General features: G+C 49.6%; 6 protein-coding genes across 6 annotated transcripts in view; 3 read left to right on the top strand and 3 right to left on the bottom strand.

Moving 5' to 3' along the window:
* Positions 1-3275: 3275 nt before the first annotated feature.
* CkaCkLH20_07917 (uncharacterized protein) lies at positions 3276-4082 on the top strand (the record flags this gene model as incomplete). Its single annotated transcript, XM_038890633.1, has 2 exons — positions 3276-3344; positions 3654-4082. The coding sequence occupies 2 exons, from the start codon at positions 3276-3278 to the stop codon at positions 4080-4082; spliced, it is 498 nt and encodes a 165-aa protein (XP_038744241.1).
* A 650-nt stretch (positions 4083-4732) lies between these two features.
* On the bottom strand, positions 4733-6613 carry CkaCkLH20_07916 (phosphoinositide 3-phosphate phosphatase; the record flags this gene model as incomplete). The annotated part of the gene is made up of 2 exons (XM_038890632.1): positions 4733-6452; positions 6516-6613. The coding sequence occupies 2 exons, from the start codon at positions 6611-6613 to the stop codon at positions 4733-4735; spliced, it is 1818 nt and encodes a 605-aa protein (XP_038744240.1).
* An 849-nt stretch (positions 6614-7462) lies between these two features.
* Positions 7463-8598, bottom strand: CkaCkLH20_07915 (endoplasmic reticulum protein; the record flags this gene model as incomplete). The annotated part of the gene is made up of 4 exons (XM_038890631.1): positions 7463-8016; positions 8070-8293; positions 8445-8460; positions 8529-8598. 4 exons carry the CDS (start codon positions 8596-8598, stop codon positions 7463-7465), a joined length of 864 nt encoding a protein of 287 aa, XP_038744239.1.
* Positions 8599-9926: 1328 nt separating this feature from the next.
* CkaCkLH20_07914 (Alg9-like mannosyltransferase) lies at positions 9927-11899 on the top strand (the record flags this gene model as incomplete). The annotated part of the gene is made up of 4 exons (XM_038890630.1): positions 9927-9994; positions 10061-10262; positions 10375-10794; positions 10844-11899. The coding sequence occupies 4 exons, from the start codon at positions 9927-9929 to the stop codon at positions 11897-11899; spliced, it is 1746 nt and encodes a 581-aa protein (XP_038744238.1).
* An 810-nt stretch (positions 11900-12709) lies between these two features.
* CkaCkLH20_07913 (amino acid permease) lies at positions 12710-14779 on the bottom strand (the record flags this gene model as incomplete). The annotated part of the gene is made up of 8 exons (XM_038890629.1): positions 12710-12946; positions 13006-13421; positions 13498-13761; positions 13821-14003; positions 14068-14255; positions 14318-14445; positions 14506-14576; positions 14641-14779. 8 exons carry the CDS (start codon positions 14777-14779, stop codon positions 12710-12712), a joined length of 1626 nt encoding a protein of 541 aa, XP_038744237.1.
* Positions 14780-16281: 1502 nt separating this feature from the next.
* CkaCkLH20_07912 (proline oxidase) overlaps positions 16282-21920 on the top strand; it is a gene marked incomplete at both ends in the record, with an annotated part of 9402 nt that continues 3763 nt past the window's right edge. The window contains 2 exons of the mRNA XM_038890628.1: positions 16282-16922; positions 16973-17652. Of these exons, the coding sequence (XP_038744236.1) occupies positions 16282-16922; positions 16973-17652 (1321 nt within the window). The remainder of the gene's footprint in view (positions 16923-16972; positions 17653-21920) is intronic.

Here is a 21920-nt window from a genome sequence, read left to right as displayed (position 1 = left end):
GCATGCCAAGTCAACGGATTGATTCGTTCATTACGGACTGCGCCATTGTCTGGCAGAATGGTCTTTTGATCTTCTCTTCTCCCCGCATCTACAGCCCTGATCTTTTCTGTCTCCCGTTTCATTCAGATTATCCTCCAGACACCAATCCCAATGTATTCTCAATAACACTGACCGTCACTCACGATGGCTGATCCACTAAGTATCCTCGGAGGAGTAGCAGCTTCAATCCAGCTGGTTGAAGTTGCGATGGGCGCTTTGATAGGTACCGTCAAGTTCGCTCGGGAATTCGGTGAGATTCCGCACAAGATCGCAATTCAGCTTGACGACGTCAACAGATCCTCCCAGAGGGTCCATTTCATTTGCGAGAATATCATTAGACACGATTCCAATGTCGCCATTCAACTGAACCCCATTCAGGTGGATCGTCTCGCATCATCTGCAGAGAATGTGCGACTGGCAGCAAAAGACGCGGAATCTTTACTCCTACCCCTTTTCGAAGGCGTCGGTCCTGCGAGGCGGAGGGCTATACGAAGACTGTGGAGAACCGTCGTTTCCATGACTCAGGAGTCGGTCGTGTTAGAAAAGCTTCGTAGAGTGGATAAGCTCAATCTGGAGCTGATTGAGGAATTCCAAACCGCAAGTATCACGATGCAAGCGGAGGTCCGGTTTGTCAACGTGGCACTTAGTCTATATCATTACCGAATTAACTTTCCTCCCAGATCAATGCTCGACAAGACTTCAACATCCGCAAGTAAACATCAGATAGAATCTTTGAATCGACTTGATTCAACTCTGCAGTTCATCTTGCAGACTCAGTCAACAATCACTACCGGATTTGATGAAGTCTCTACGGGTTTGCGATCAGTGGACATATCAAACGCCACAGTCGTTCACAACACCATAGCAATACAGAACAAGACGGACGAGATTAGTTTGAGCGTTAAAGAGACAACGAAGGCCATTCATTGTCAAACATCAACCATCAATGGCGAGATTCAAAAGCAGGCCCGAATGAGCCATGACGACATGCAACGAATAATTCATCAACAAGAGCTTCGAATGAAAGAAGAGCTCCGCAGTATGCGAGATCAGCTGTTGGTATCTCTTACTGGGATGGTAGCGTCATCTACAGAGAGTCCTGTCAATGCATTGGTCGACGCTCCCAAGCTTACTTGCGAGGACCAAATGTTGCTTCAAAACAGCACCCTCACTACTTTGATGCGTTATCCGACAGCTCTCAGAGATGCCTGGGGACAGTCGCTTCGTTGCACAAAGTCTGCTCGTCGGTGTCCCTGCCGCATCAGGACAGACACCGGTACGAAGAACATTTGGCGCTTTGGTGTTGAAGTGGCTAGAAAGTACCGGCATCGAGATGACTGTCCTTACAATCAAAGTGGCCACCGGTCATGGGCCTACTCACTCTTTGTCAATTTCCATCCGCTTCTAGAAAGCAGGGTAGAAGTCGTCTTAGGGGCAACGACCGGGCCTGGAGTCTGGAGCATGGCGAGCCCTCTACGAGTCCAGCGAGTTATTCGGCGTACAGAATCGCCCATCTTCCAAGCCTTTTCCTCCCTTCCTGAGGCTTTCATGGCAAAGGAATATGAAACCTCCATGTCCTTTCCTAGTAGGGGTAAATTCATGTCTTGGGCCATTGCGGGCGACGACAGTTTACCCACTTTTAGAATGGTTTGGGCCTCCGGCCTAGGTCAGAGACTGGAAGACCTAGTCGTGCAACTCAGGACAGAAATCTCAAGAGGTGACTTCTCTGGGGAAGAGATCGACGAGCAAGGACAAAATATTTTATTTGTAAGATTCCCCGTCATTCGAGAAAGTCGCAAACTAAGTAATTTTAGCTTTTTAGTCATCTGCTTCTCATGCTCGGTGATCAGTGGAAAGAGTTTGAACCACAGTTCAGAAAGCTTCTGATCACTATCCTTCAATCCAGGGTCAACGTGGAGTTTACAGCCAAGACAGGTAACGCTTCGATGGGGCCGTATGTCATGAGGAGCGAAAGTCGTCGGTGAGAAATAAATTTATTTCAGACCTGTCACTTCTTTGTTATGGATACTAATATTTCCTGCGTCAGCGTATGGAATAAACGTCAGTACACGGCATTTGAGTACCTCTTCCAGAGAGGCTTTACACGCAGCAGTATTTTCGGCTCGAAATTTCCACTATATGCAAATTGGATCGAGTTCAGCGCCATTCATGACTTTCAAGACGTCGAGTTCATTGGTGTTCAAGAGGATTTCAATGACATCAGCGCCGTTGAGCTCGAGCTTTTAGGGAAACATGTTGAAGTTGCAGAAGGTGAAGTTCGATTTCATCGATCATGGCAGCCCACTCGCATAACAGTCTAACATGTTGGGATGATAGCATGCGGATACGATGATCTGGCACTCGCAGTGATTCGTAGATCACTCAGTGACATAGTACGTCTTGCAAAGATGAAAGCCTTTTGCGATGAACCAAAGCTCCGCACGCGACATTACTTTACAAAACTTGAGCTTGCGGTGGGGTGGATAGAAGGCATTGAGGTTCTCATGCAGCTTGGCTTCGATCCAATTCCGGCCATTAGTCAGGCCTGTAGGCTGGCTGATACTGCCTCTCTGCGATGTCTTCTTCGGCCAGATCTGCCAGTCTTTACAAAAGGCTACTGCCCATGTCGCTCTCATTCCTGTTCTATGTTGTGGATGTTCAAGGAAGCCATCTGCTCTGGAAGCCGAGAGATACAAGACATTGTGGTCTTGGAGCTGAAAGCAAGACGGCAGAAGCTTTATGAACTCGCGCTTGAGGTGTTTTCAGAAGCAGAAGCAGCTAAGATGGAGCTCACCGAGAGCTCCTTCTTGCTTGGCAACGCGGCTTCCATGTTTTCTCGACTAGCAGAGAAAGTAACAATACCGGTACAGCTTGATTGCTGTCGGATGGCATCACCTTATCACTTTGGAGATATAAATCTCTACTTCCGTAGAAGCCAGAGCTCAGGAGTTCCCAAATTCCTGGATCGTATCTACGAAGCCGGATTCACCGAAGTCGACGAGGAAGATGAAGTTGGACAAACACCGCTTTTCGAGCAAATGAGAGCATTCTCATGCGGACAAGTCGGTTATGTGGAAACCCTCCGTGTAATAGACTGGTTCGTCAAGAGAGGAGCCCGGACATTTACCAGAATGGGAGACCAGTGGCCAAATGTTATGTTTCACTTGGCTTCGAGCTGGGCAACGACGTATCACACAAGTAGGGGTCTTTGTGCAAAAGCAGACGACACCAGAAGCATGTATGGAATCGACGCTGATTTTACCATTTCGGTAATTGGAGGCCTGCAACAAGAGGAGGACGAGTGCGTATGTTACTGCTCGTCCTCTGGGTGCACGCCTTCACACCTCATAATGCGTTGCCACCAAAGAATCACAGACGAAGCAAAATCATGCGTCAGAAATCAACAACCCCATGTTCGTTCTGCTACTCTGCAAAAATGGATCGAAGAATGGGGAAGTGGGAATTTCGACCTCGCCTATCTCAACAGGGAGTTATGCCGGATACAAATTTTTGAGCGCCTTGGAATGGCACACACTTGCTGCATAGCTCGTCATCACAATTTTATCGGGAAAGAACCCTTCCGAGGGTATTTTTGGTTGGTTGCCCGCCCTCAGGACTCCGCCATCCAGCGTCAACAAAACGACGATGCCTATCATAAGACTCAACTCGACGAGTTCATGAAGTATTACGATATCCTGTTCGGTAGCCTAGGACACGATGTCGATAGCTTTCAGAAGACCTGGTGGGCAGTCGTGAGTGAGATTCTCCCGCTTTTGCCACTGGTACCGGATAGGGACTGCCAGTGCTGTTCCCAGGCCTATTGGTTTGCACGATCAGACTCCTGGATCAGGGAGAGGGCGGACCTAGCCGCGAAAGCCGATCAAGAAAGGGCTGAGGAACACGTGGAAATACTGCGGAAGCTCGGATATGAGGATTTTGAAGATTTCAAGGACGTCATTACGGACCATTTCGAGAAGAGTATTTTGGGGATTCTCCGTAATGACTTCAGGTTGATGGAGAAGAATAAAGAGGTCGACAAGTAATCGTATTCTACTCTTGGGAGTTGGTGTGAGTCCCTCTTGTAGATTTTCGGTCTGATTTAGCTAAATAATAATGGGACAGCAATACTTGATATCTTCAAATCCAAGGGGGTAAGTAAGAGGTACAAACAAATTGACTTCAGTGAAACTATCACTAACCCCTAGAGCGGAATCTAGAAACAAATGCAATATGCGGCGTAGTATAATGCAGCCACCCTTACTATTCTCGTCAATATCTCGCCATACCCAACGAGTACACATTTAACGTCCAATCTTCGAAAAGTTTCTTGATAAGTTCCAGGCTGGCGGAATCTAGGAAGGATTAATTAGTATGAGTGACTTTCTCAAGGAAATACTTATCTAATCACATGATCGCTAACGCCCAGTTGAGCAAAGGGCTCATTATACCCTTACTTGAGTCTCTTGAGGTACTAAAGCAGTTCGTCGCTCTTTCGGTGGGATAAGCAATCACTTCCTAGTAACCTTGTTGCGATGACGTTCCTCCCACACATAGTCTACGCTGAAGTTTGGCACCCGTAGCAATATCACAAGATTTTAAGAGTTCCAGACGACCCTCGTTGAAAATAACATGCCATTAACTCCTCTCCGTCCTGGTATCACCACCGCGTATACATACACCTCTACAACTCCCCCTACTTCTTAACCTCAGTACTCCCCGCCGCCGTAGTCCCGCTCGCCGTGTCCGGACTGTCCAACAACTCCGGCCCGGGCTCCACCGTCCTCAGACTCCCCGTCTGATTCTCCGCCGTCTTCTCAACCTTCTTAACATCAACTTCCCCCGCATCCAGCTCCTCCTCCCCGTATGGACCGCTAGTCTTCACACCCTCCATCGAATCCGTCTCGTCCCCGTCCTTGACAACTCCATCCTTGACACTGCTCGCCCGGCTCACATCCGCGCTCTCGGGACTCTCCGTCCTCAGACCGAGATGCTTCTCGGCGAGCGGGTCCTCCTTGTTCCCGCCCTTCCAGTCCGCAGCTTGCATCTGGGGGACAGGAGAGCCCGTGGAAGGCTGCTGCACGACGTCGCCCTCGGCCGGGCCGACTTCGTCGCCGCCGTCCTCGGCGCGGTGGGAGTCCGCGACGCGCCAGACGACGGCAATCTTGTCGAACGCGCGCGAGCCCTTCCTGCTGGACCCCTTGATACCGTCCATTGCGTCCCACTCGATCTCGAATACGCCGCTGGCGTCGGGCTTGCCGTCCTGCTCGGGTCCGTTGCCCTCGAAGAACACGTTGAACCAGACATGAGCAACAGCCGTGACCATCGTCAATCCCATCGACGCCGACGTCCTGTTTCGTCTCTCGACGGAGATGTTGACATCGCTGTTCGGGATGTGAATCGGCTGGGTCGGCTTCAGAATGACCGCCATACCGCCAGGCTCCCCATCAGAGCCCTCTCCTTCCTTCCCGTTCGCCTCCGTCTCGCTCCTCTTGTTAGGCCCAGGCGCCGCTGGGTCCCTGATAAGCGACGTCGTCTTGGCGTTGCGCAGCTTCTTACTCGCGCTCCTGGAAACCGAGCTCTTATCCTCTCGCCCCACTGGACTACCGCCTTTCTTCGCGTTGTTGGTATTCGTATGCTCCGCCAAAGGCGCCTCCTCAGGAGCCTTTTCCGTGGGCTTGACACCAACGGTCGCCAAGTCCGTCATCATCCTCCCGATCCCGCCACCGCTCGGCGCGTCCCCTTCAACCACAACCCTCTCGCTCTTCTTGAACGTGTGGAACACCTTAATCTTCTTCCCCTCGTCCGCGAATCCCTCCACGTCGAACTTGACACCGCTCCGTAGGCCCCAGACGTGGATCTCTACAATCTCGAGGGCGCGGTCGACGTACTTCTTCCCGCCCCGCGTCCAGCGGTCGACGTAGGTGATGGTCCTCAGCTGACTCGGGATCGACACGCCCGCGCCGAACTTGGGCCTCATCCTCCGCTCCGTGAACCTCGTGAGCGCCTCCTCGGGCTTCCACCCGCACTGCGAGATGAGGTAACTGCAGGACACCGTCCCGCTGCGTCCCTTTCCGGCTTTGCAGTGCACGACGACGACCCTCTTGTTCTCCGCCTCGGGCGCCTTCCCGTCCGCGGCGCCGACGCCGGCGTCGCCCTGCTCGAGGTCTCCCCCGTTAAGCCAGTTGCGCATGCTCGCCATGATCATAGGAATGAGGCGGAAGGGGGGCGGGTGGTGGTCGGGCCAGGGGTAATGCCTCACGCGCCCGTAGACCTCTTCGTCGGGATACCCCGTGCCCTCTGCGCGGAACTCCCATATCGCCCAGTTGTCCTTGTGCTTCTCGTCGAGGAAGGTGACGAGGCGGTCGAGAGGGTTTCGGTAAGCTCGCTGGGGGTACGTCCCTGATGGACCGGAGCTGGATGCGACAAAAGTCAGTATCGTTCGTTGCGTCTAGAAGCAAGACGGGGTTCGGGCTTACGTCGCAATGATGTTGGAAGTGACATAGCAGAGGTCCAAATCAGACTCTGCATGGCGTGCGCGGGGCCCCGCGACGATCTGCCGCAGTAAAGAAGCCATGTTGGAGGGACGAGAACCGAAACTTTGAATGCGAAAGTGACAGTGGTATTCTCCTGTAAAGCGGAGCAAAGTTTACAATGGGGGTCGAGCGCCAAGAAAAGGGTTCCGTTGCAGTGCGTCGGTATTAATAAATGGTGGCCAGGGAAGCTGAAAAGGCCTCCTGACGCTTTTTCGATAGCCAACTACGCCTTGGTCGCGTGCAACTTGTCGAGGCTTGACGTCGGTGTGAGCGACGCTCGGGCGACGTCATTGATAGTGGGGTGAGCCGGGGGGAAAGTACCGAGCTACGCCTCTTCAGGTGTGGCTAGAGCATCCGATTTCCGACTTCCAGCAGCCCCCGCCAGCTTGGCAGCATGTGCTCAACCTACCTCCCTGAGGCCAATACGATTATCACAGCCCGAGTTTTCGGCAGCACACTTTTTTTTTTTTAAGAATTTTGTAATCATGCGGGGTTCATGTATTGCGCAAAACAAACTAGTAGACAATGGCCAAAGCCAGAGAGCAAAACGGGAAACCTGAAATCATGGTGTGATGCAGAAGGCAACCTGTCCAGGTCCCATACTCGCCGACACTCCGATAGCCTGAATGAATCGCGGGAAAACCGTTTAACCCTTGGTCGGCCGTAAACCATCAATCCCCTTCTGTCCCTTCCGTAACTACCATGTATCCATGCCCCGGCCCGTTTCTTATACATCCCTTCCAAAGAAACATTCTTATCATGGCTGGAGTTGCAGCCTGGCCCGTCTCAACGGTTGAGCCGCTGTTGGTGTGGAATCGCCGTTTTTGAAACGTCAGCGTCATGTCAGAGTCTTAGAAAACCCTGCGCACTTTGCTCGTCTCCGCAGAGCCTTACGACGTCTTCTTGGGGACGGCGGTGCCGCTGAGGTAGCGGTTAGGGTCGGTGTAGGCGTAGAACTGGCGCGCGCCTCCCTTGACAGCCTCCCAAGCCTGGCGGGCAGCAGGAGGAGTGCCCTGGTTGCCGACAGCCGAGTCGACGCGGGACTCGAACATGGCCAGAGAGTTCTGAACGTGAGTGCTCTGGGTGAAACGAGCGCGGATGAAGGCAGTGTAGATAGCAATCAGGATCCACGAGCGGCGCTGGAAGGTGATGGCAGACAGAAGAAGGCGAACCCAGAGAAGGATCTCAAGGGAGGAAACGACAGACATGGAGGCGTCGTAGTACTCCTTGACGAAGGCGCCAATCTTGTCGGCAATAGGGTTGTGTGCGTACTGAGGCTTTCCGCCGGGAGAAGCGCCAGCGGCCGGAGCGATGGGCTTGGGGGGAGTGATTGTGGGAATCACATTGGCGCGCGTGTAAGTAGCGACGTGGAAGACGGAGTAGATGGCGTAGGGGAGCATGGCCAGAGGGTACTGGGGAGAGAGGAGCCAGACCAGGGACATGCCTGCAAAGAGGGGTTAGATGCTGCCGCGAGGGATGGAATCAGGTGAAGCTCACAGAGGTATTGGACATTCTCGTCGGCGGCGAGAGCCAGCGGGCTCTGAGGGGCCTTGGCTCCAGCCTTGCTACGGGCTCTCAGAGTCTTGTAGACGACAATGCCGTATGTGAGGGCGGCCGAGAGGAAAGTGAGTCGATAACTCCAACGGGCGACACGGCTGTAGTAGTTGAAGGTAACGTAGGAGAGAGAGTAGCGGATAACGGACATGATCAGGGTCAAGTGTCTGCAAGATGTTTCGTCAGCTGGTGTTCGATCGAAAAGCCGTCGTCAAAGACGCAGCCATCGGGATCCTCCGCTCGCGCGACCAAAATATTGTTCGAATTGCAGGGAGACGGAAGAAGCTCGAAAGGTTCAACGGAAGAGTCTGCACGTACCCGGCAAACCAAGCGACTGTGAAAAAGAGGCAGTTAGCATATGCCGCAGTCAGACATGCAGACGCAGGCTCGGTGTAGACGTACATTGCAGGGTTTGGGCGAGGAGCAGAAGCCTCTGGGTGAGAGGGACGTTGGCGGGCGGAGGGGGTGCCATGATGCCAGATTCTGGTAGTTTCAAGGGCGCGATAGGCGTCGAGTATGGATGTAGTGGTGAATGTCGATATTGGGCGGATGCGCAAGGTGTTGAGGACGTCGCGATGCTGGGCAAAGCAAAGAGTCGTGCGAAGGCTGGCTGGTGATGATTAAGTTAACTTGGGGAAAGCTGGCCTGAATGCGCAAGAAGTCGAGGTGATGGTGGAGATGGAGTGGTGGCTGGTTCCAAGGTGGAGGAGCCCAGGTGGAGGGAACGGAAATGGAGCCTGGACCGGGCAAGCGGTGGTCGGTGCGTCAGTGCGTCACTGCTTCCTTCTGTGTGCTTCCCTTTGGTCAGTTCTTGCCCTTTTTTTTTTCTGTGCGATTCTTGCAGGCTGGGGTTGGTGGGCAAGGAAAAGGTTACAGCAACCCGTCGGACGGCGGCGTTTCGACAATCAACCCAGGCCAGCTGAAATGTCAAGGGTCCTCAGCGGCAGATCGGCGGGCGAGGGAGGGGGTCATTTGGATTGTCAATGAAGGCCCAGAATTTATGACGGGACGGAGGAGGTAAAAGAGACACCAAAGCTCATCGAAACGTCACACAATCTCACGATACTCACATGTAATTATTGCGTAGGTAGGCAATCCCAAGATGTGATACGTTTTATTTTTGTTTACTTTTTCAAATTTTCAGCTGCTTTCATGTCGGATCTCATCTCAGGTTCCCAGCAGGAAGGAAACATCTGAGCGAAAGGTGACTTCCAGGCAAAAGCGAAACATGAGACGACGGAATGAAATCCGTGCTTTTCTGGTGGCATCAAGCTTATCACCAAGCAACAACCGCTACCTTAAAAAAAGCATGTGGATGCTCTAATGTGTGATGAAGACACCTCTACCTCTCTGCCTTGGCTTGGTTGGGCGCCATTCACCAGACTCACAGCGCAGAGACGGACGGTCTTTCATCACCACCTGACGCTAATACCGGACTTCCCTGTTGGTGTCAAGCCACAATTCTCGCCGTCCCTTCTTTTCGTCATCATCACACCTCCACGTCCTGGTCTGTGCGCCAGCTGCAGCTCTGATCCACCCACCAGCTTTAGCCAATAATTATTCTCCGCTCTTAATCACATTCGCACACTGTCCATCCCCTATACAATCCAGCCAGATACACAGTCATTATTGATAAACGCTAACTGTCCGGCGAGACCCCTGTCAATTGGGGAGCTGTGGCGTCACAGAGCTCCCGAAATCTGAAATGTTGGGATTTGGAACTCCGTGGCATCACCATCTTTGATCGTTTTGACGGCCTCGTGTTGCTTCGCCCACGTCGACCGCGACACCACCGCCACGATGCCGCCGAAAGCTGCCCCTCAGCAGAGGGAATTCGTCCACCCCGAAGCCGGACATGCGCGAAAGAAGTATGGTGTTCAATTCCATTTCCATGTTCTTGTTGAACCCCTCCACTAACAAGACCGTTGCGCCAGGCCGCCCAGCGCCTTCGCTATCCAGCCCATCACCGCCTTCTACTGCTTCTTGGCTGCCAACATAATCTCCGCCCTCTTCGCCCCGATCCAAGACTGCGACGAGACATTCAACTACTACGAGCCCACCCACTACCTGTCCCACGGATACGGTCTCCAGACATGGGAATACTCCCCGACCTATGCTATCCGCAGCTGGCTGTACGTTAGTCTGCACGCCATTGTCGGCAACATCCGCCGTCTACTACCGCAGTCTACCAAGGCAAGCTCCATGTTCACCCCTGGGAGTCAAGACCGCGCAATACTGACTATACCAGGTCGGCGAGTTCTACTTCATCCGATATGTCCTGGCCTTTAGCTGTGCTCTGTGCCAGACCCTCCTGTTCCGCGTTATCAGCCTCACTCTCAACGCGCGAATCGGTCTCTTCTTCATCATGGCCACCGTTTTCAGCCCTGGGAACTTCCATGCGAGCACGGCCTACCTGCCCTCCAGCTTTGCCATGTACATGGCCATGTTGGGCGCTTCATCCTTCATGAACTGGCGCGGTGGTCTGAAGACCGCTCATGGAATCTTCTGGTTCGCCGTCGGCGCTGTTGTAGGCTGGCCTTTTGCTGCCGCTCTCGCCACGCCATTCCTGATCGAGGAAGCCCTTTTTGCCATGCTGAGCGACAAGGACCGTTTCATTGAGGCCATCATTCGCGTCACCAGGGGTGTTATTGCCGGTCTCATTGTGTTGGTAAGTTTCTCGGCGTTCCTCTTGTCTGACCCTGATCTGACCTCTTCAGTTCTTCGATGGCTGCATCAACACCTTCTTCTACAAGAAGGTCGAAGTCGCCGCATGGAACATCGTCAAGTACAACATTTTCTCCGAGACTGGTGGTCCCGAGCTGTACGGTGTCGAGCCCTGGGACTTCTACTTCCGAAACCTGGCCCTGAACTTCAACATCTGGTTCATTCTCGCCCTTGTTTGCCTACCTCTTTTCCTCTTGCAAAAGATCTTTTCCCCTTCAGGTCAAGGTTTCCAGACAGGCTTGCGCGCGCTTGTCTTCATCTCTCCCTTCTACCTATGGCTCGGCATTTTCACTCTGCAGCCTCACAAGGAGGAGCGTTTCATGTACCCCGCCTACCCGTTCCTCGCACTCAACGCGGCAATGTCCTTGCACATCCTCCTTGGTGCGATTGGCAACTCTGACCCAAAGACACTCGTTGGCAAGATCCCCGCCCAGCTTAAGCTGTTTACGGTCACTTTGGTTCTCCTGCTCTCCATCGACGTCGGTCTCTCCCGTGTCTACGGCATCTGGTCTGCATACTCCGCCCCCATGAGGCTCTACTCGCCGCTCGGAGCCGGCGTCAGTGGACAGCAGGGGCTGGGTGTCCGAGGCGACAATGTGTGTTTTGGCAAGGAGTGGTACCGTTTCCCGTCGTCCTACTTCCTGCCCCGCGATATGCACGCCAAGTTCGTTCGTTCTGAATTCCGAGGCCTGCTTCCTGGTGAGTTCTCGGAAGCCCGCACCGGCTTTGGCTTCTGGAGCGGCACTTGGATGCCCACCAGCGGCATGAACGACAGGAACGAGGAGGATATGGGCAAATATGTCGACCACAGAGTCTGCGGTTTCTTGGTTGACACCCAATACCCGGAGCGGGACGACCCGCTGCCACCCAATGAGCCCGACTACATCGCCGACCAGGAGAACTGGGAGATTGTCAAGTGCATTCCGTTTATGGATGCTGCCATAACGCCGTTCCTGGCTAGAGCACTCTGGGTTCCGGATCTGCCTTTCGTCCCTGAGCAGTTCAAGAGGAAGTGGGGTCAACATTGTCTGCTGAAGCATAAGAAATAGAGGCGAGGTAAAGCTACTGTACGGGAAAGCTGCAAGATCTCCCTGTTGCTCAGTTGGACGTGGCCGAAGTCAAGCGCAAACTTGAACGACCTGCCACTACCAAGTGATACACACAGGAAGGGCTGCTAGAGGTGGTGCGAGGAAGAATCTGTGACCACAGGCCATGCCTTTAAGGAGGTCAGAAGGTGGCATCACTCTTCCTATACCACAGCTACATGGACTCATGGCGTAGGAAGAGCACGAGGGTGCTCAATGTGCCTGTAGGTCCGGCAGCATCATCATCAAAGTGCGAGATATTTGCACCAGAGCCTTTTGGTGCAATTGGCCCGGGTTCTACCTACAAGAGGGGATGAGGACGCTGGCTTTGGTTGGCAAAAGAGTGTCAGCAGTCACAGCTCACAACTCAGAACAATGAATAATGTTAAATCTTGATGTTATAATGAAATGCTGTGATGTACGCTGAGGAGGTGTCAAAGATGTGTCTCTTTTCTATTTTGAATGGCCTCTCTATTCCCAGAGCATCAAAAATGAAACGCGCCCTGGGTTCAACGTGCCTGCCTGGAAACCCAAGGCAGGCAGGAACAACTTGAGGCAAACCAAAGCAGGAGCCTGGCAGCCTACCTATTCAGGGAGGAACTGCTCCCGTCTCTGCAACAGCAAGTGGCCAAAAGGAGGGCGGGGGATCCAATACCAGAATGGTTTACGATGCCAGTCGAACCGAGAGATCATGCTAATCCATCGTGATACCCTCCAAGTTCGAATTACTTCTTTTGCACGCCATTACCGACACCATCGTTTCTTTTTATCTACTCAAAAGAGGAAAGACATGACGCGCTTCCACATCGCAGGCTTCTTCTCCTCATCCGTGTCGTAAACCTCCAGCTCCTCCTCGCGCCGCCTTCCCTTATCCAAATCAACACTCTTCAGGTCAACCCCGAAGCTCCAGTCCTTGGTGTACACCTTCCAGAACGCAAAAAGCGACAGAGTGATGGGCAGAGCAAGATAACTCTGAAAAAACGACTCCGCATTCGGGCTCCCGCCAACAGGCTATATCAGAAAAGGTCAGCACACATCATCCCACCGAGCGAACTGGATAGGGAACTTACGAAAAGCGCAGAATAAAACGTCGCAGACAACGAGCAAAGCACCAAGAACACGCCCACGTAGCTCCCTCCCGCCCCGAGCGCGGACCGCCACGGGATGTCCTCGACCCGCCGCCCCTGCAGGCCCCAGGCCTTGCGGAAGCGGATGTGCGCGAGCATGATGCTCAGGTACGCGAACTGGCCCGAGAGACCCGTGACGGCGAGCAGCCAGTTGAAGACGACCTTGGAGTCGGCGGCCACGGTGACGAAGGAGAGGAAGCCGAAGGCAACCTGGAGCACCACGCAGTAGATGGGCCTGCCGCTGCGGTCGACGCGCGCGAAGATGCGCGGGGCGCGGCCTGAGGCGGCCAGGGCTTGGAGGACGCGGGTCGAGCCGTAGGTGCAGCTGTTCGCGACGGAGATTACGGCGAGGGTGATTACTATTGCAATGTGACGTCAGCGTGGTGCTTGTTGGTCGAAAGGATGATAATGGGAAGAAGAAGAAACAAAGCATACCGCCATTGATGATATGAGGGAGGACTTGGATCCCGGCCAGCTCCACGGCCAACACGAACGGCGAGGCCTTGGTGTTCGCTCCGCTTGCGCCCATGAGGACGTCGCTATCAGAGGGGACGATGAGGCCCATGATGAAGATATTGAGGATGTAGAACAGGGTGATGCGCCAGAAGACCTGACGAGTCGCCTTCGGGAGAGTCTTGCGTGGGTTGGCGGCTTCCGCTGCCGCGAGGCCTACCATTTCTGTTCCGCCGAAGGAAAATGCTGCCAAAGAGTCTCAGTTGACATTATCAAAGGATTAAGCTCTCGAGGGTGATCCGTACCAGCAGTCACGAAGACGGAGCAGAAGCCCTGGAACCCGTTCCTGAAGGCCCCTGGGTCCTGCCAGTATCGTGCCCCGATGTATCCGCGCGGATCTGTGGGCACGCCGCCGGCGTTGATGATGATACCTAGGATGATGAATACCACACATGCCAGAACCTTGACGAATCCCAGCAGAAATTCGACTGTGTCGATGGTCAGTAGGGGGCATTTTATAGAGGAGAGCAGGTTCTATCAAGGTCTACTCACCTTCGCCATAGCCTCGAACCCCAAAGACCTGGATCACGATCAATAACGTCATGAAGACTGCGCACCACACTCCCGGGTTGACTTCCTCCCTGCTCTTCCAGAACTCGATGGTGATACCGGCCGCGGTGATTTCGAAGGGAAGGGTTACCATCCAGCCGATGGAGTATTCCCAGCCCATAGCGAAGCCCCTGATAAGTGTCGATAAGCACACGATCGAAGTGGAATGGCACTTTTCTGGCTCTAGACTCACCAAGCTGGATCGATGAAGCGAACGGCATACTCGTAGAAGGCGCCGTTGACGGGGTAGATGATGGCCAGTTCTCCCAGAGCTTGAACCGTGCACATCATCATGCAACCGATGATCATGAAGCCGATCAGCTGGGCTTGATATTAGTACTGAAGTAGTATTTGATATTCGTCGGCGTGGGATAGACCTACCAAGGAAGCTGGTCCACCGGTTCTCAACGCTCCTCCGGTGCCGACGAAGAGACCTGCTCCGATAGATCCGCCTGAAGTTCATCATGGTGTTTGAGTCCTTGTGATTTCAGATGTTTAAATTACAAGGACACCTACCAATTGCAATCATCTGCATGTGTCGCCCCTTCAAAGCCCTCGACAGGGCGCGGTGCTCGCTCTCGCCTTCTCCATCACTGGAGGCTGGCTGGATGGCTTGCTCGTCGGCGACGTCGAATTTCTTTTCGTCGATTGCCATGTTCGGTGGAAGTATTTCAAAGGCCTCATGTCACGCCCAACAGGTAACGAACATCTGAGCACGAGCTAAGATCTCTTTTATTCAGGCCTATCTATCGGTCGCTTCATCCCATCCCACACGGACGTTATCTTTCATCCCAGCTCGCCGCCCCTGAGTTGCATGCTCTGTATGCCGTGCTTGATAGTAGAACCGCGGTCGACGTCTTATCAGATGGATGCGATGCTGCACCTGTTGGCTGTAGGCCAGGGTCGCGGCTGTGCCTCACTCGAGGACGTGCGTGCAGGCTGCTGTGGTAGGGGAATGTGAACTGAAATAGTAAAGATAGGTATGAGATGCAGGTCTTCGAGACGCGAGTTGATCACCGAGTGCAGCATCCGACGGGCGTCTGTTATCAGTATCAGGGGTTCGAAGCAAGCTTTTGGTTAAGCAACATGCCATGGCACGGCATGCCTAAGTTGTTCTTGGCAGTACGACGATCAGGTATCCTCAATGATATCGACGAGTAGATGCTATGCCAGTGCGCAAAAAGAATCGACATTTTCTGAATATTTGACAGGACTCATTGCGAAAAAGAGAAAAAAGGCAGAAGTTCGCCGAGGAACTCTGCAGAGGAGGGAACAGGCGATCGGGTGCGGGCTGAGGACGGACAGCAGCAGCGACAGCTGCAATTATGAACCAGGGCCAAGATAAGGTCGGTCCTCGAAGACTGATCGGCATCTCTTGACGTCGCTGTCTGGGAAGGCAACTCGTTAGCCAACACATATCTGATAAGAAACCTCGAAGCTCGGGTTGAAGTTAAGTGAGGGTGGGTCGCATCGGAGGGGTGCCCGGTAAGGTGGATCCTCCCCGGAGCCCTCCCCGGTACCCTTTCCCAAGTACATTCCGAAAGAGGAAGTCGGCCCAAGGATCACTCAACGCAATCATCCATCTTATCTGCACGTGTGCCGGCGTCAAGTGACATGTTATCAGCGTGAATGCATCTGGATAATGTCACCGGCGGGCACTCGCCCAGGCTTGCTCCCTGTTCGGCTAGCATCGCGAGATGCGGGGGAAGAAGGCGATAGCCCGCTCCCCCCGCGCCGTCATCGAATGGCTGGAAAACACCAACCACACGCCAACTCATATCTCCAAGACGGAATATTGGAACGCTTCCCGATTGGAATTGTCATCTCAAGCGCAACATGTGACCTAGTTTCTCGACACCAGGATGGCCATGCCGCCACTTCCGTAGATCGGACCGGAACGAAGCGTTGGAGAAGGGTGTTGGAGAACGACCGGATCCGATCATGACTTTGAGGCGGGGAAGCTTGGTGAGCATTTAGACGCCTACCGCCGGCCGTTGATTGACCTTCTCGTCTCTGAAGTCACGACCACATCTCTGAGATCGGAAGTATCTGCGTATCCTGGGAGCAACGCGACCAAGACGTATTTTTGTCATTTTCACAGTTTCTTTGTCACATCCCGGCTTATCGTTCATCAACACAACGAAAGCGAGGCTTATCATGAAGGTCTCGCTAGGCGTCTTCTCCGCCAAGAGACCGTGGACGAGCCCCGCGTTCGTCGCATCCAGCAGACGAAACTACGGCAAACCAACACAACCACGACAAGCCCTCGGAGCCGGCTCCTCACACGCCGCTCTCTCCGATACAAGCAGTCTCGAACTCAAGCCTCCTGCGGCACGAGAATCCGTCCCCGGCTACCCCCTTTCCGTCTTATCGACCGGGACCCTCCTGAGATCGCTGCTCGTCACCACCATCTCGTCGAGCCGCCTTCTCCTCATCCCGTCCCTCTACACCCTGTCCTTCCTCACCAAATCAAGCGGGAACTTCCTGCTCGATGTCGATCGCAACCCGGTGTTGCATGCTATTCTGAAGAAGACATTCTACGACCAGTTCTGTGCCGGCGAGACGCCTGAGCAGACCAAAGCATGCGTTGAAGGACTCAAGGCGCTGGGTTTCAAGGGTGTCATCCTGACCTATGCCAAGGAGACTGTCTTTGACCACTTGACTCAGTCGGCCCATGAGACTGGGAAGACGGCTGCTGCTTCGGGCATTGATGGCTTTGATGCCGAGATCGACTCGTGGAGACTGGGAACTCTGGAAACTGCTGCTCAGGTCGGCGAGGGCGATGTCCTCGCTATCAAGTATGTGTCCTGCCCATGATAATATGTCGTACTCGCTAATAGTAATCAAGGTTGACCGGTGCCGGTCGTGAAGTCACAAAAGCGTTCGCCGCCGATTCGCTTCCCCCGCAGCAGATGCTAGACGCGTTGGAAGAAATCGCAACAACGTGCAAGCAACGCGGAATCAAGATCATCGTCGACGCCGAGTCGCAGCACTTCCAGAAGGCCATCGACAACGTCACGCTCGAGCTCATGCGCAAGTTCAACCGCGACGGTTACGCCGCCATCTACAACACCTACCAGGCTTATCTCAAGAGCACACCAAGCAACGTCACCAACCACCTCGCAGAAGCCAGCAAGGACGGGTTCACCCTGGGCCTCAAGCTCGTGAGGGGAGCGTATATCCTGTCCGACGACCGATCTCGCATCCACGACACGAAGCAGGATACCGATGACGCGTACAACGCCATTTCCCAGGGCGCGGTGATGAGGCACATCGGCGAGTTCGGCGGCGAGGGTCCGGGATCGAAGCCGTTTCCCTCTGTGGACTTGCTGTTGGCTAGCCATAACAAGGAGAGTCTGTTTGCCGCGCTGAAGTTGCATCAGCAGCGTGTCAAGGAGGGAAAGCCGACTGTGCCTATCGCGTTTGGGCAGCTTCATGGCATGTCTGATCAGGTCAGCTTCTCTCTTCTTCAGGAGAAGAATGAGGGGTTTGGGGGTCCGGATGTTTACAAGTGTTCTACTTGGGGAAGTATGGGCGAGTGTTTGGCGTATTTACTACGGAGGGCGGTGGAGAATCGGGATGCGGTGCTTAGGACCACGGATGAGCACGCTGCCGTGAAGAGTGAATGTTGGAGGCGGTTGAGGGGGTCCTTTTCAGTTGCAAGATGATGTCCCAAATAACATCACGTCAGTAAATCGTTTTCGTGTAAAGAAGCGCTTCCAATTGATCAGTCTAAGGACGCATTATCAACAGACGGGTTGGAATACCCAAAATGTTTTAGAGGCTTACAATCACGGCGCCGCAAACACTTCCATCTCGTCATCGTCCGATTCGTCACTTCCAGCCAGCTCAGCATATGACGACCAGGTATTGTCACAGTAATCGCTCCCAACGTACTTTTCAAGCGATTCAACGTCAGGCCGCAAAGGCCAGAGTGGCGGGCAAGTCGCCTCGTCGACGAGAACATCTTCTGCATCCAGATGTACTGTGAATGCCCGCCAGAATGAGCATTTTGGTCCCGCAAATGAGTTGGGTCCTGTCCAAGCTTTGCCCACGACCTTGAAGTACTGGCCTTGAATGTGCTCCCGAACAACGAGCGCTCTGCGATTATACCAATGATGGAACAAGCACCAGTCCCCTACCTCAACGTTTTGCGGAAGAAGCACGGATCCTGCCTTGGAAAGCTTGTCCCTCAAGTTCTCATTTACTGGCCCCTTGTACAACCGTGGGTGTCTCCACGGAGTACCTGAACATTTGAGAGGTTGAATCACCCACTGACCGTTATTGTCGCGTGCAATTTTTGCGCCCTTGAAACGAATGTGAATCCATCGACTGTTACTAGGTTTCATGGCCGCTTCCAGCTCTCGCGAGGCATTTCGCACTTGTCGTCGATGCATGGCCTTCGTCAAGTTCACCGAAGGATCCATATCCTCACGGAGTTCGAGCGTTCTAGTCAATGCCGCGGCTGTCTGGAAAAAGAAGACAGTTATCCTTCCGGACTTGAAAAGTGTCTCGACCGCCAGATCGAATCGATCACGCGAGTAATCCGGTTTGATAGGCTCGTGCTCGCCCCAATCAACCATTGAGAGAATCCCGTAAATCCTGTCCAGACGATCCCGGCACTTCAGCTCGAGGACAGATGGCACGAGGTAGCATATGCTCTGCATCGTGCCCCAACAGCCAGCCTGTAACATTGTATAGCTGTCAGAAATGTTTCCAAGTTCTGATAGTGTCGAGAGTTTTGGGTTGAAGAACACAAAAACATTAGACAGCTCCTCAAGACATTCAATGAGAGAGACCAATCCGTAAAGTAGTTTGACGGGCAGATACTCCCCCCCACAGTGAATGTCAATGTTCCGTCCCATGGCCAGCTCCTGAAAGACCCATAAACGCTTGAAGTATTCCCGTTGCGAGAAAGTAGTCAGCGCGTTGCACAGCCGCAGGAGCCTTTTATTACTTCGCATGGCGAAACGCAACACCACTTCGAATCGGTGTCGAAAGCGACGAAACAATTGATCACCTAATCTTTCGAACAGTCTCTTGCTTCGGATCGTCGCATACAAAAACTCGCTGTCGTCCGCATGATCTCCAGCGTACGCTAATACTCATTGAGCACCTCCGAAGACCCTCCCCATCAAAGCGACCTGCTTGCCTTTCTCCTCCAAATTCTTCTAATCTATACAGATAGCATCGATCCAATATAAAGTGGAGGCATCGTAGGCCTAAGCCCGCCAAAGGACAGCTTCACAGGTCTGCCCAACATGCATAGCGAAGCCATCCACGTGTATCGTTGTGGTAGGCGTTAGCGCAGCAGCCCAATCAAACATTTAAAAGGCTTTCAAGCAAATAAGCAAGCAAATTAAAGCTATTTAGATATTTAAATAGTTAAATAACCCCCCTCAATTTAGATTAATTAATTAACTAAAAGTAGATATAAATTATCTATTAATTTAGGCTCTAGACTAATAGGAATTTTTAAAAAATTTAAAAAAAAGGTAAAATAGACTAATAATAAACTAAAGTTTAAACTTAAGTAGAGTTAGTAATTATTACTACTAATAGTAGCTATATAAAACTAATAACTAAATTATAACTTAAATATAAAGTATATAGCGCTATAAATATAGACTATACTTTATTACCTATTATACTACTTAATTAAATAATATCTATAAAAAGAAAGAGGATAAATATTTTATAATACTAAAGTTTTTAGTTTTAAGCTTTAGTTTAATTAGTAGATATAGGGTAGGTTATAGAGGGTATAGATACCTAATGCTTAATAGTATATATATATACTAGCCTATTTACTATTAATAAATTTTATTAACTTAGCTTAATACTATAAATATTATAAATTTTAGTTAGTTTAGCCTTTATTACTACCCCTCTATTACCCTCTATTATATACCCTCTTTTATACTTAAATAATTAATAATAACTTTACTTTTACCCTCTTTAGTAATTATTTAATAATCTCTTATTTTTATAATACCTTAATTATTCTATATTAAAGCCTTATAGTTATATTAATATATATTAATAATATCTTATCTCTTTAAATCTAAAACGTTAAATATATTAATTATTAACCTTAATATATATAATATAATCTATAGGCTACTTTATATAACTTAGAGAGATAGGCGCTTTATTAATAATAACTTTATTATGAAGAAGGGCTCTTATAGTTAATCTAATTAAATTAAAATAGAGGGACTCTTTATTAGAGAGATTATAAGTAATAAGGTTTATAGTTAAGCCTTTTAAATCTATTATTACTATAATAAGAGGGGTAATTTAGATTAGATATTTAGTACCTAAGTAACTACTTTTACTACCTCCTATCTTAAGAATAAGTATTATATTATTAAGTTATTAGCTAGTACTAATATAGCTAATACTCCTTTATTTATTAAGGTTATTAATAATAATAATAATAATAATATAGATCTACTTATATTATTATTATTAAAGAGGTACTATTCTATACCTATTAATATTATTATAAAGGCTTAAGTTATAAAATATTAAAGTCTTATAGTTATATATATAGTTAATATAAATAACTCCTTTTTAACTTTTTATAACTAGTTTATTTAAGCCCTCCTTTATAACTTTAATTTATCCCTTTATAACTAAGTTCTATAGTTAAAGTTAAATATAAGAGACTAATTATATAAAATCTATATAGTTTAAAAAGATTATATTAAGTCTTAATTATATTAAGCTATAATAAAGATCTATTTCTCTTTTAATCTATAGACCTCTTCTAACTACTATATAATTATTATAATTTTCTATTACTTTATTAACTATATAGATAAATAGATCTAATACCTTATTACTCTCTATTATTAGTTTAGCTTTTATAATAATATTAATATTACTTTTATAATATATTAAGTTATTAATAAATAAGATATTAAAAAGTCTATTAATATCTTTATTTTTAATAATACTTTTAATAATAATATATATATTAAGTTTATTTTTAACTATATATCTATTAACTATAACTATAGACATTAATATTATAAATTAATATATAAGATATTATAGCTATATCTTTAACCTTATAAATTAAGCCTTCTTATTTAGTATTAATTCTAAAGCTTTTAAATAAAAAGCTAATAATTTACTAACTTTTAAGTAGCTAAAAAGAGATCTTATCTTCTAGTAGACTAAAAGGCTAATTAATAAACTCTATAATATTATTAAGTATATTAAATTATCCCCCTAGAGGACTAAGAGGTTTTTATCTATTAATAATAAAGACCTTTATATAGCTAATAATAACTTTATTATCTTTAAGCTTTTATCTTAAAAGCTAAAGTTAATACTTAATAATAATATATAATAAAACTCTATCTACTTTATAATTAATTAAGCCTTTATTAAGTACCTTTAAATCTCTAGTTATATTATTAATAATATAGCTCTACTTAATATTAATAATTATCTACCTATTAAAGACTACCTCTTTAATAAGGATTAACTCCTCTTTATTAAGATTAAAGAGGTATTTAAGCTACTCTATAAGTAGACTATAAAGTATTAAGGCTAAAGTAAAAGTAATAATTATAGTTAACTATAAGAGGTTATAATAAAAATAGAGTATTTTATTAATTAACTTAAAGAATAAAAGAGACTCTTTAATAAGCTTATTAATAAAGAGATTAAATTTATAGCCTCTTAAATATTTCTCTCTATTTATTATATATTATTAAAATAATTAAGAGTATTATAAATAGTTTAAGGGGGGGGGGGGGGGGGGGGGGGGGGGGGGGGGGGGG

This window comes from Colletotrichum karsti (genome assembly GCF_011947395.1).
Source record: "Colletotrichum karsti strain CkLH20 chromosome Unknown Scaffold25, whole genome shotgun sequence".
Classification (NCBI taxonomy): domain Eukaryota; kingdom Fungi; phylum Ascomycota; class Sordariomycetes; order Glomerellales; family Glomerellaceae; genus Colletotrichum; species Colletotrichum karsti.
Note: the sequence above shows the minus strand (reverse complement) of the source record. Positions and strands in the feature narration are given on the sequence as shown.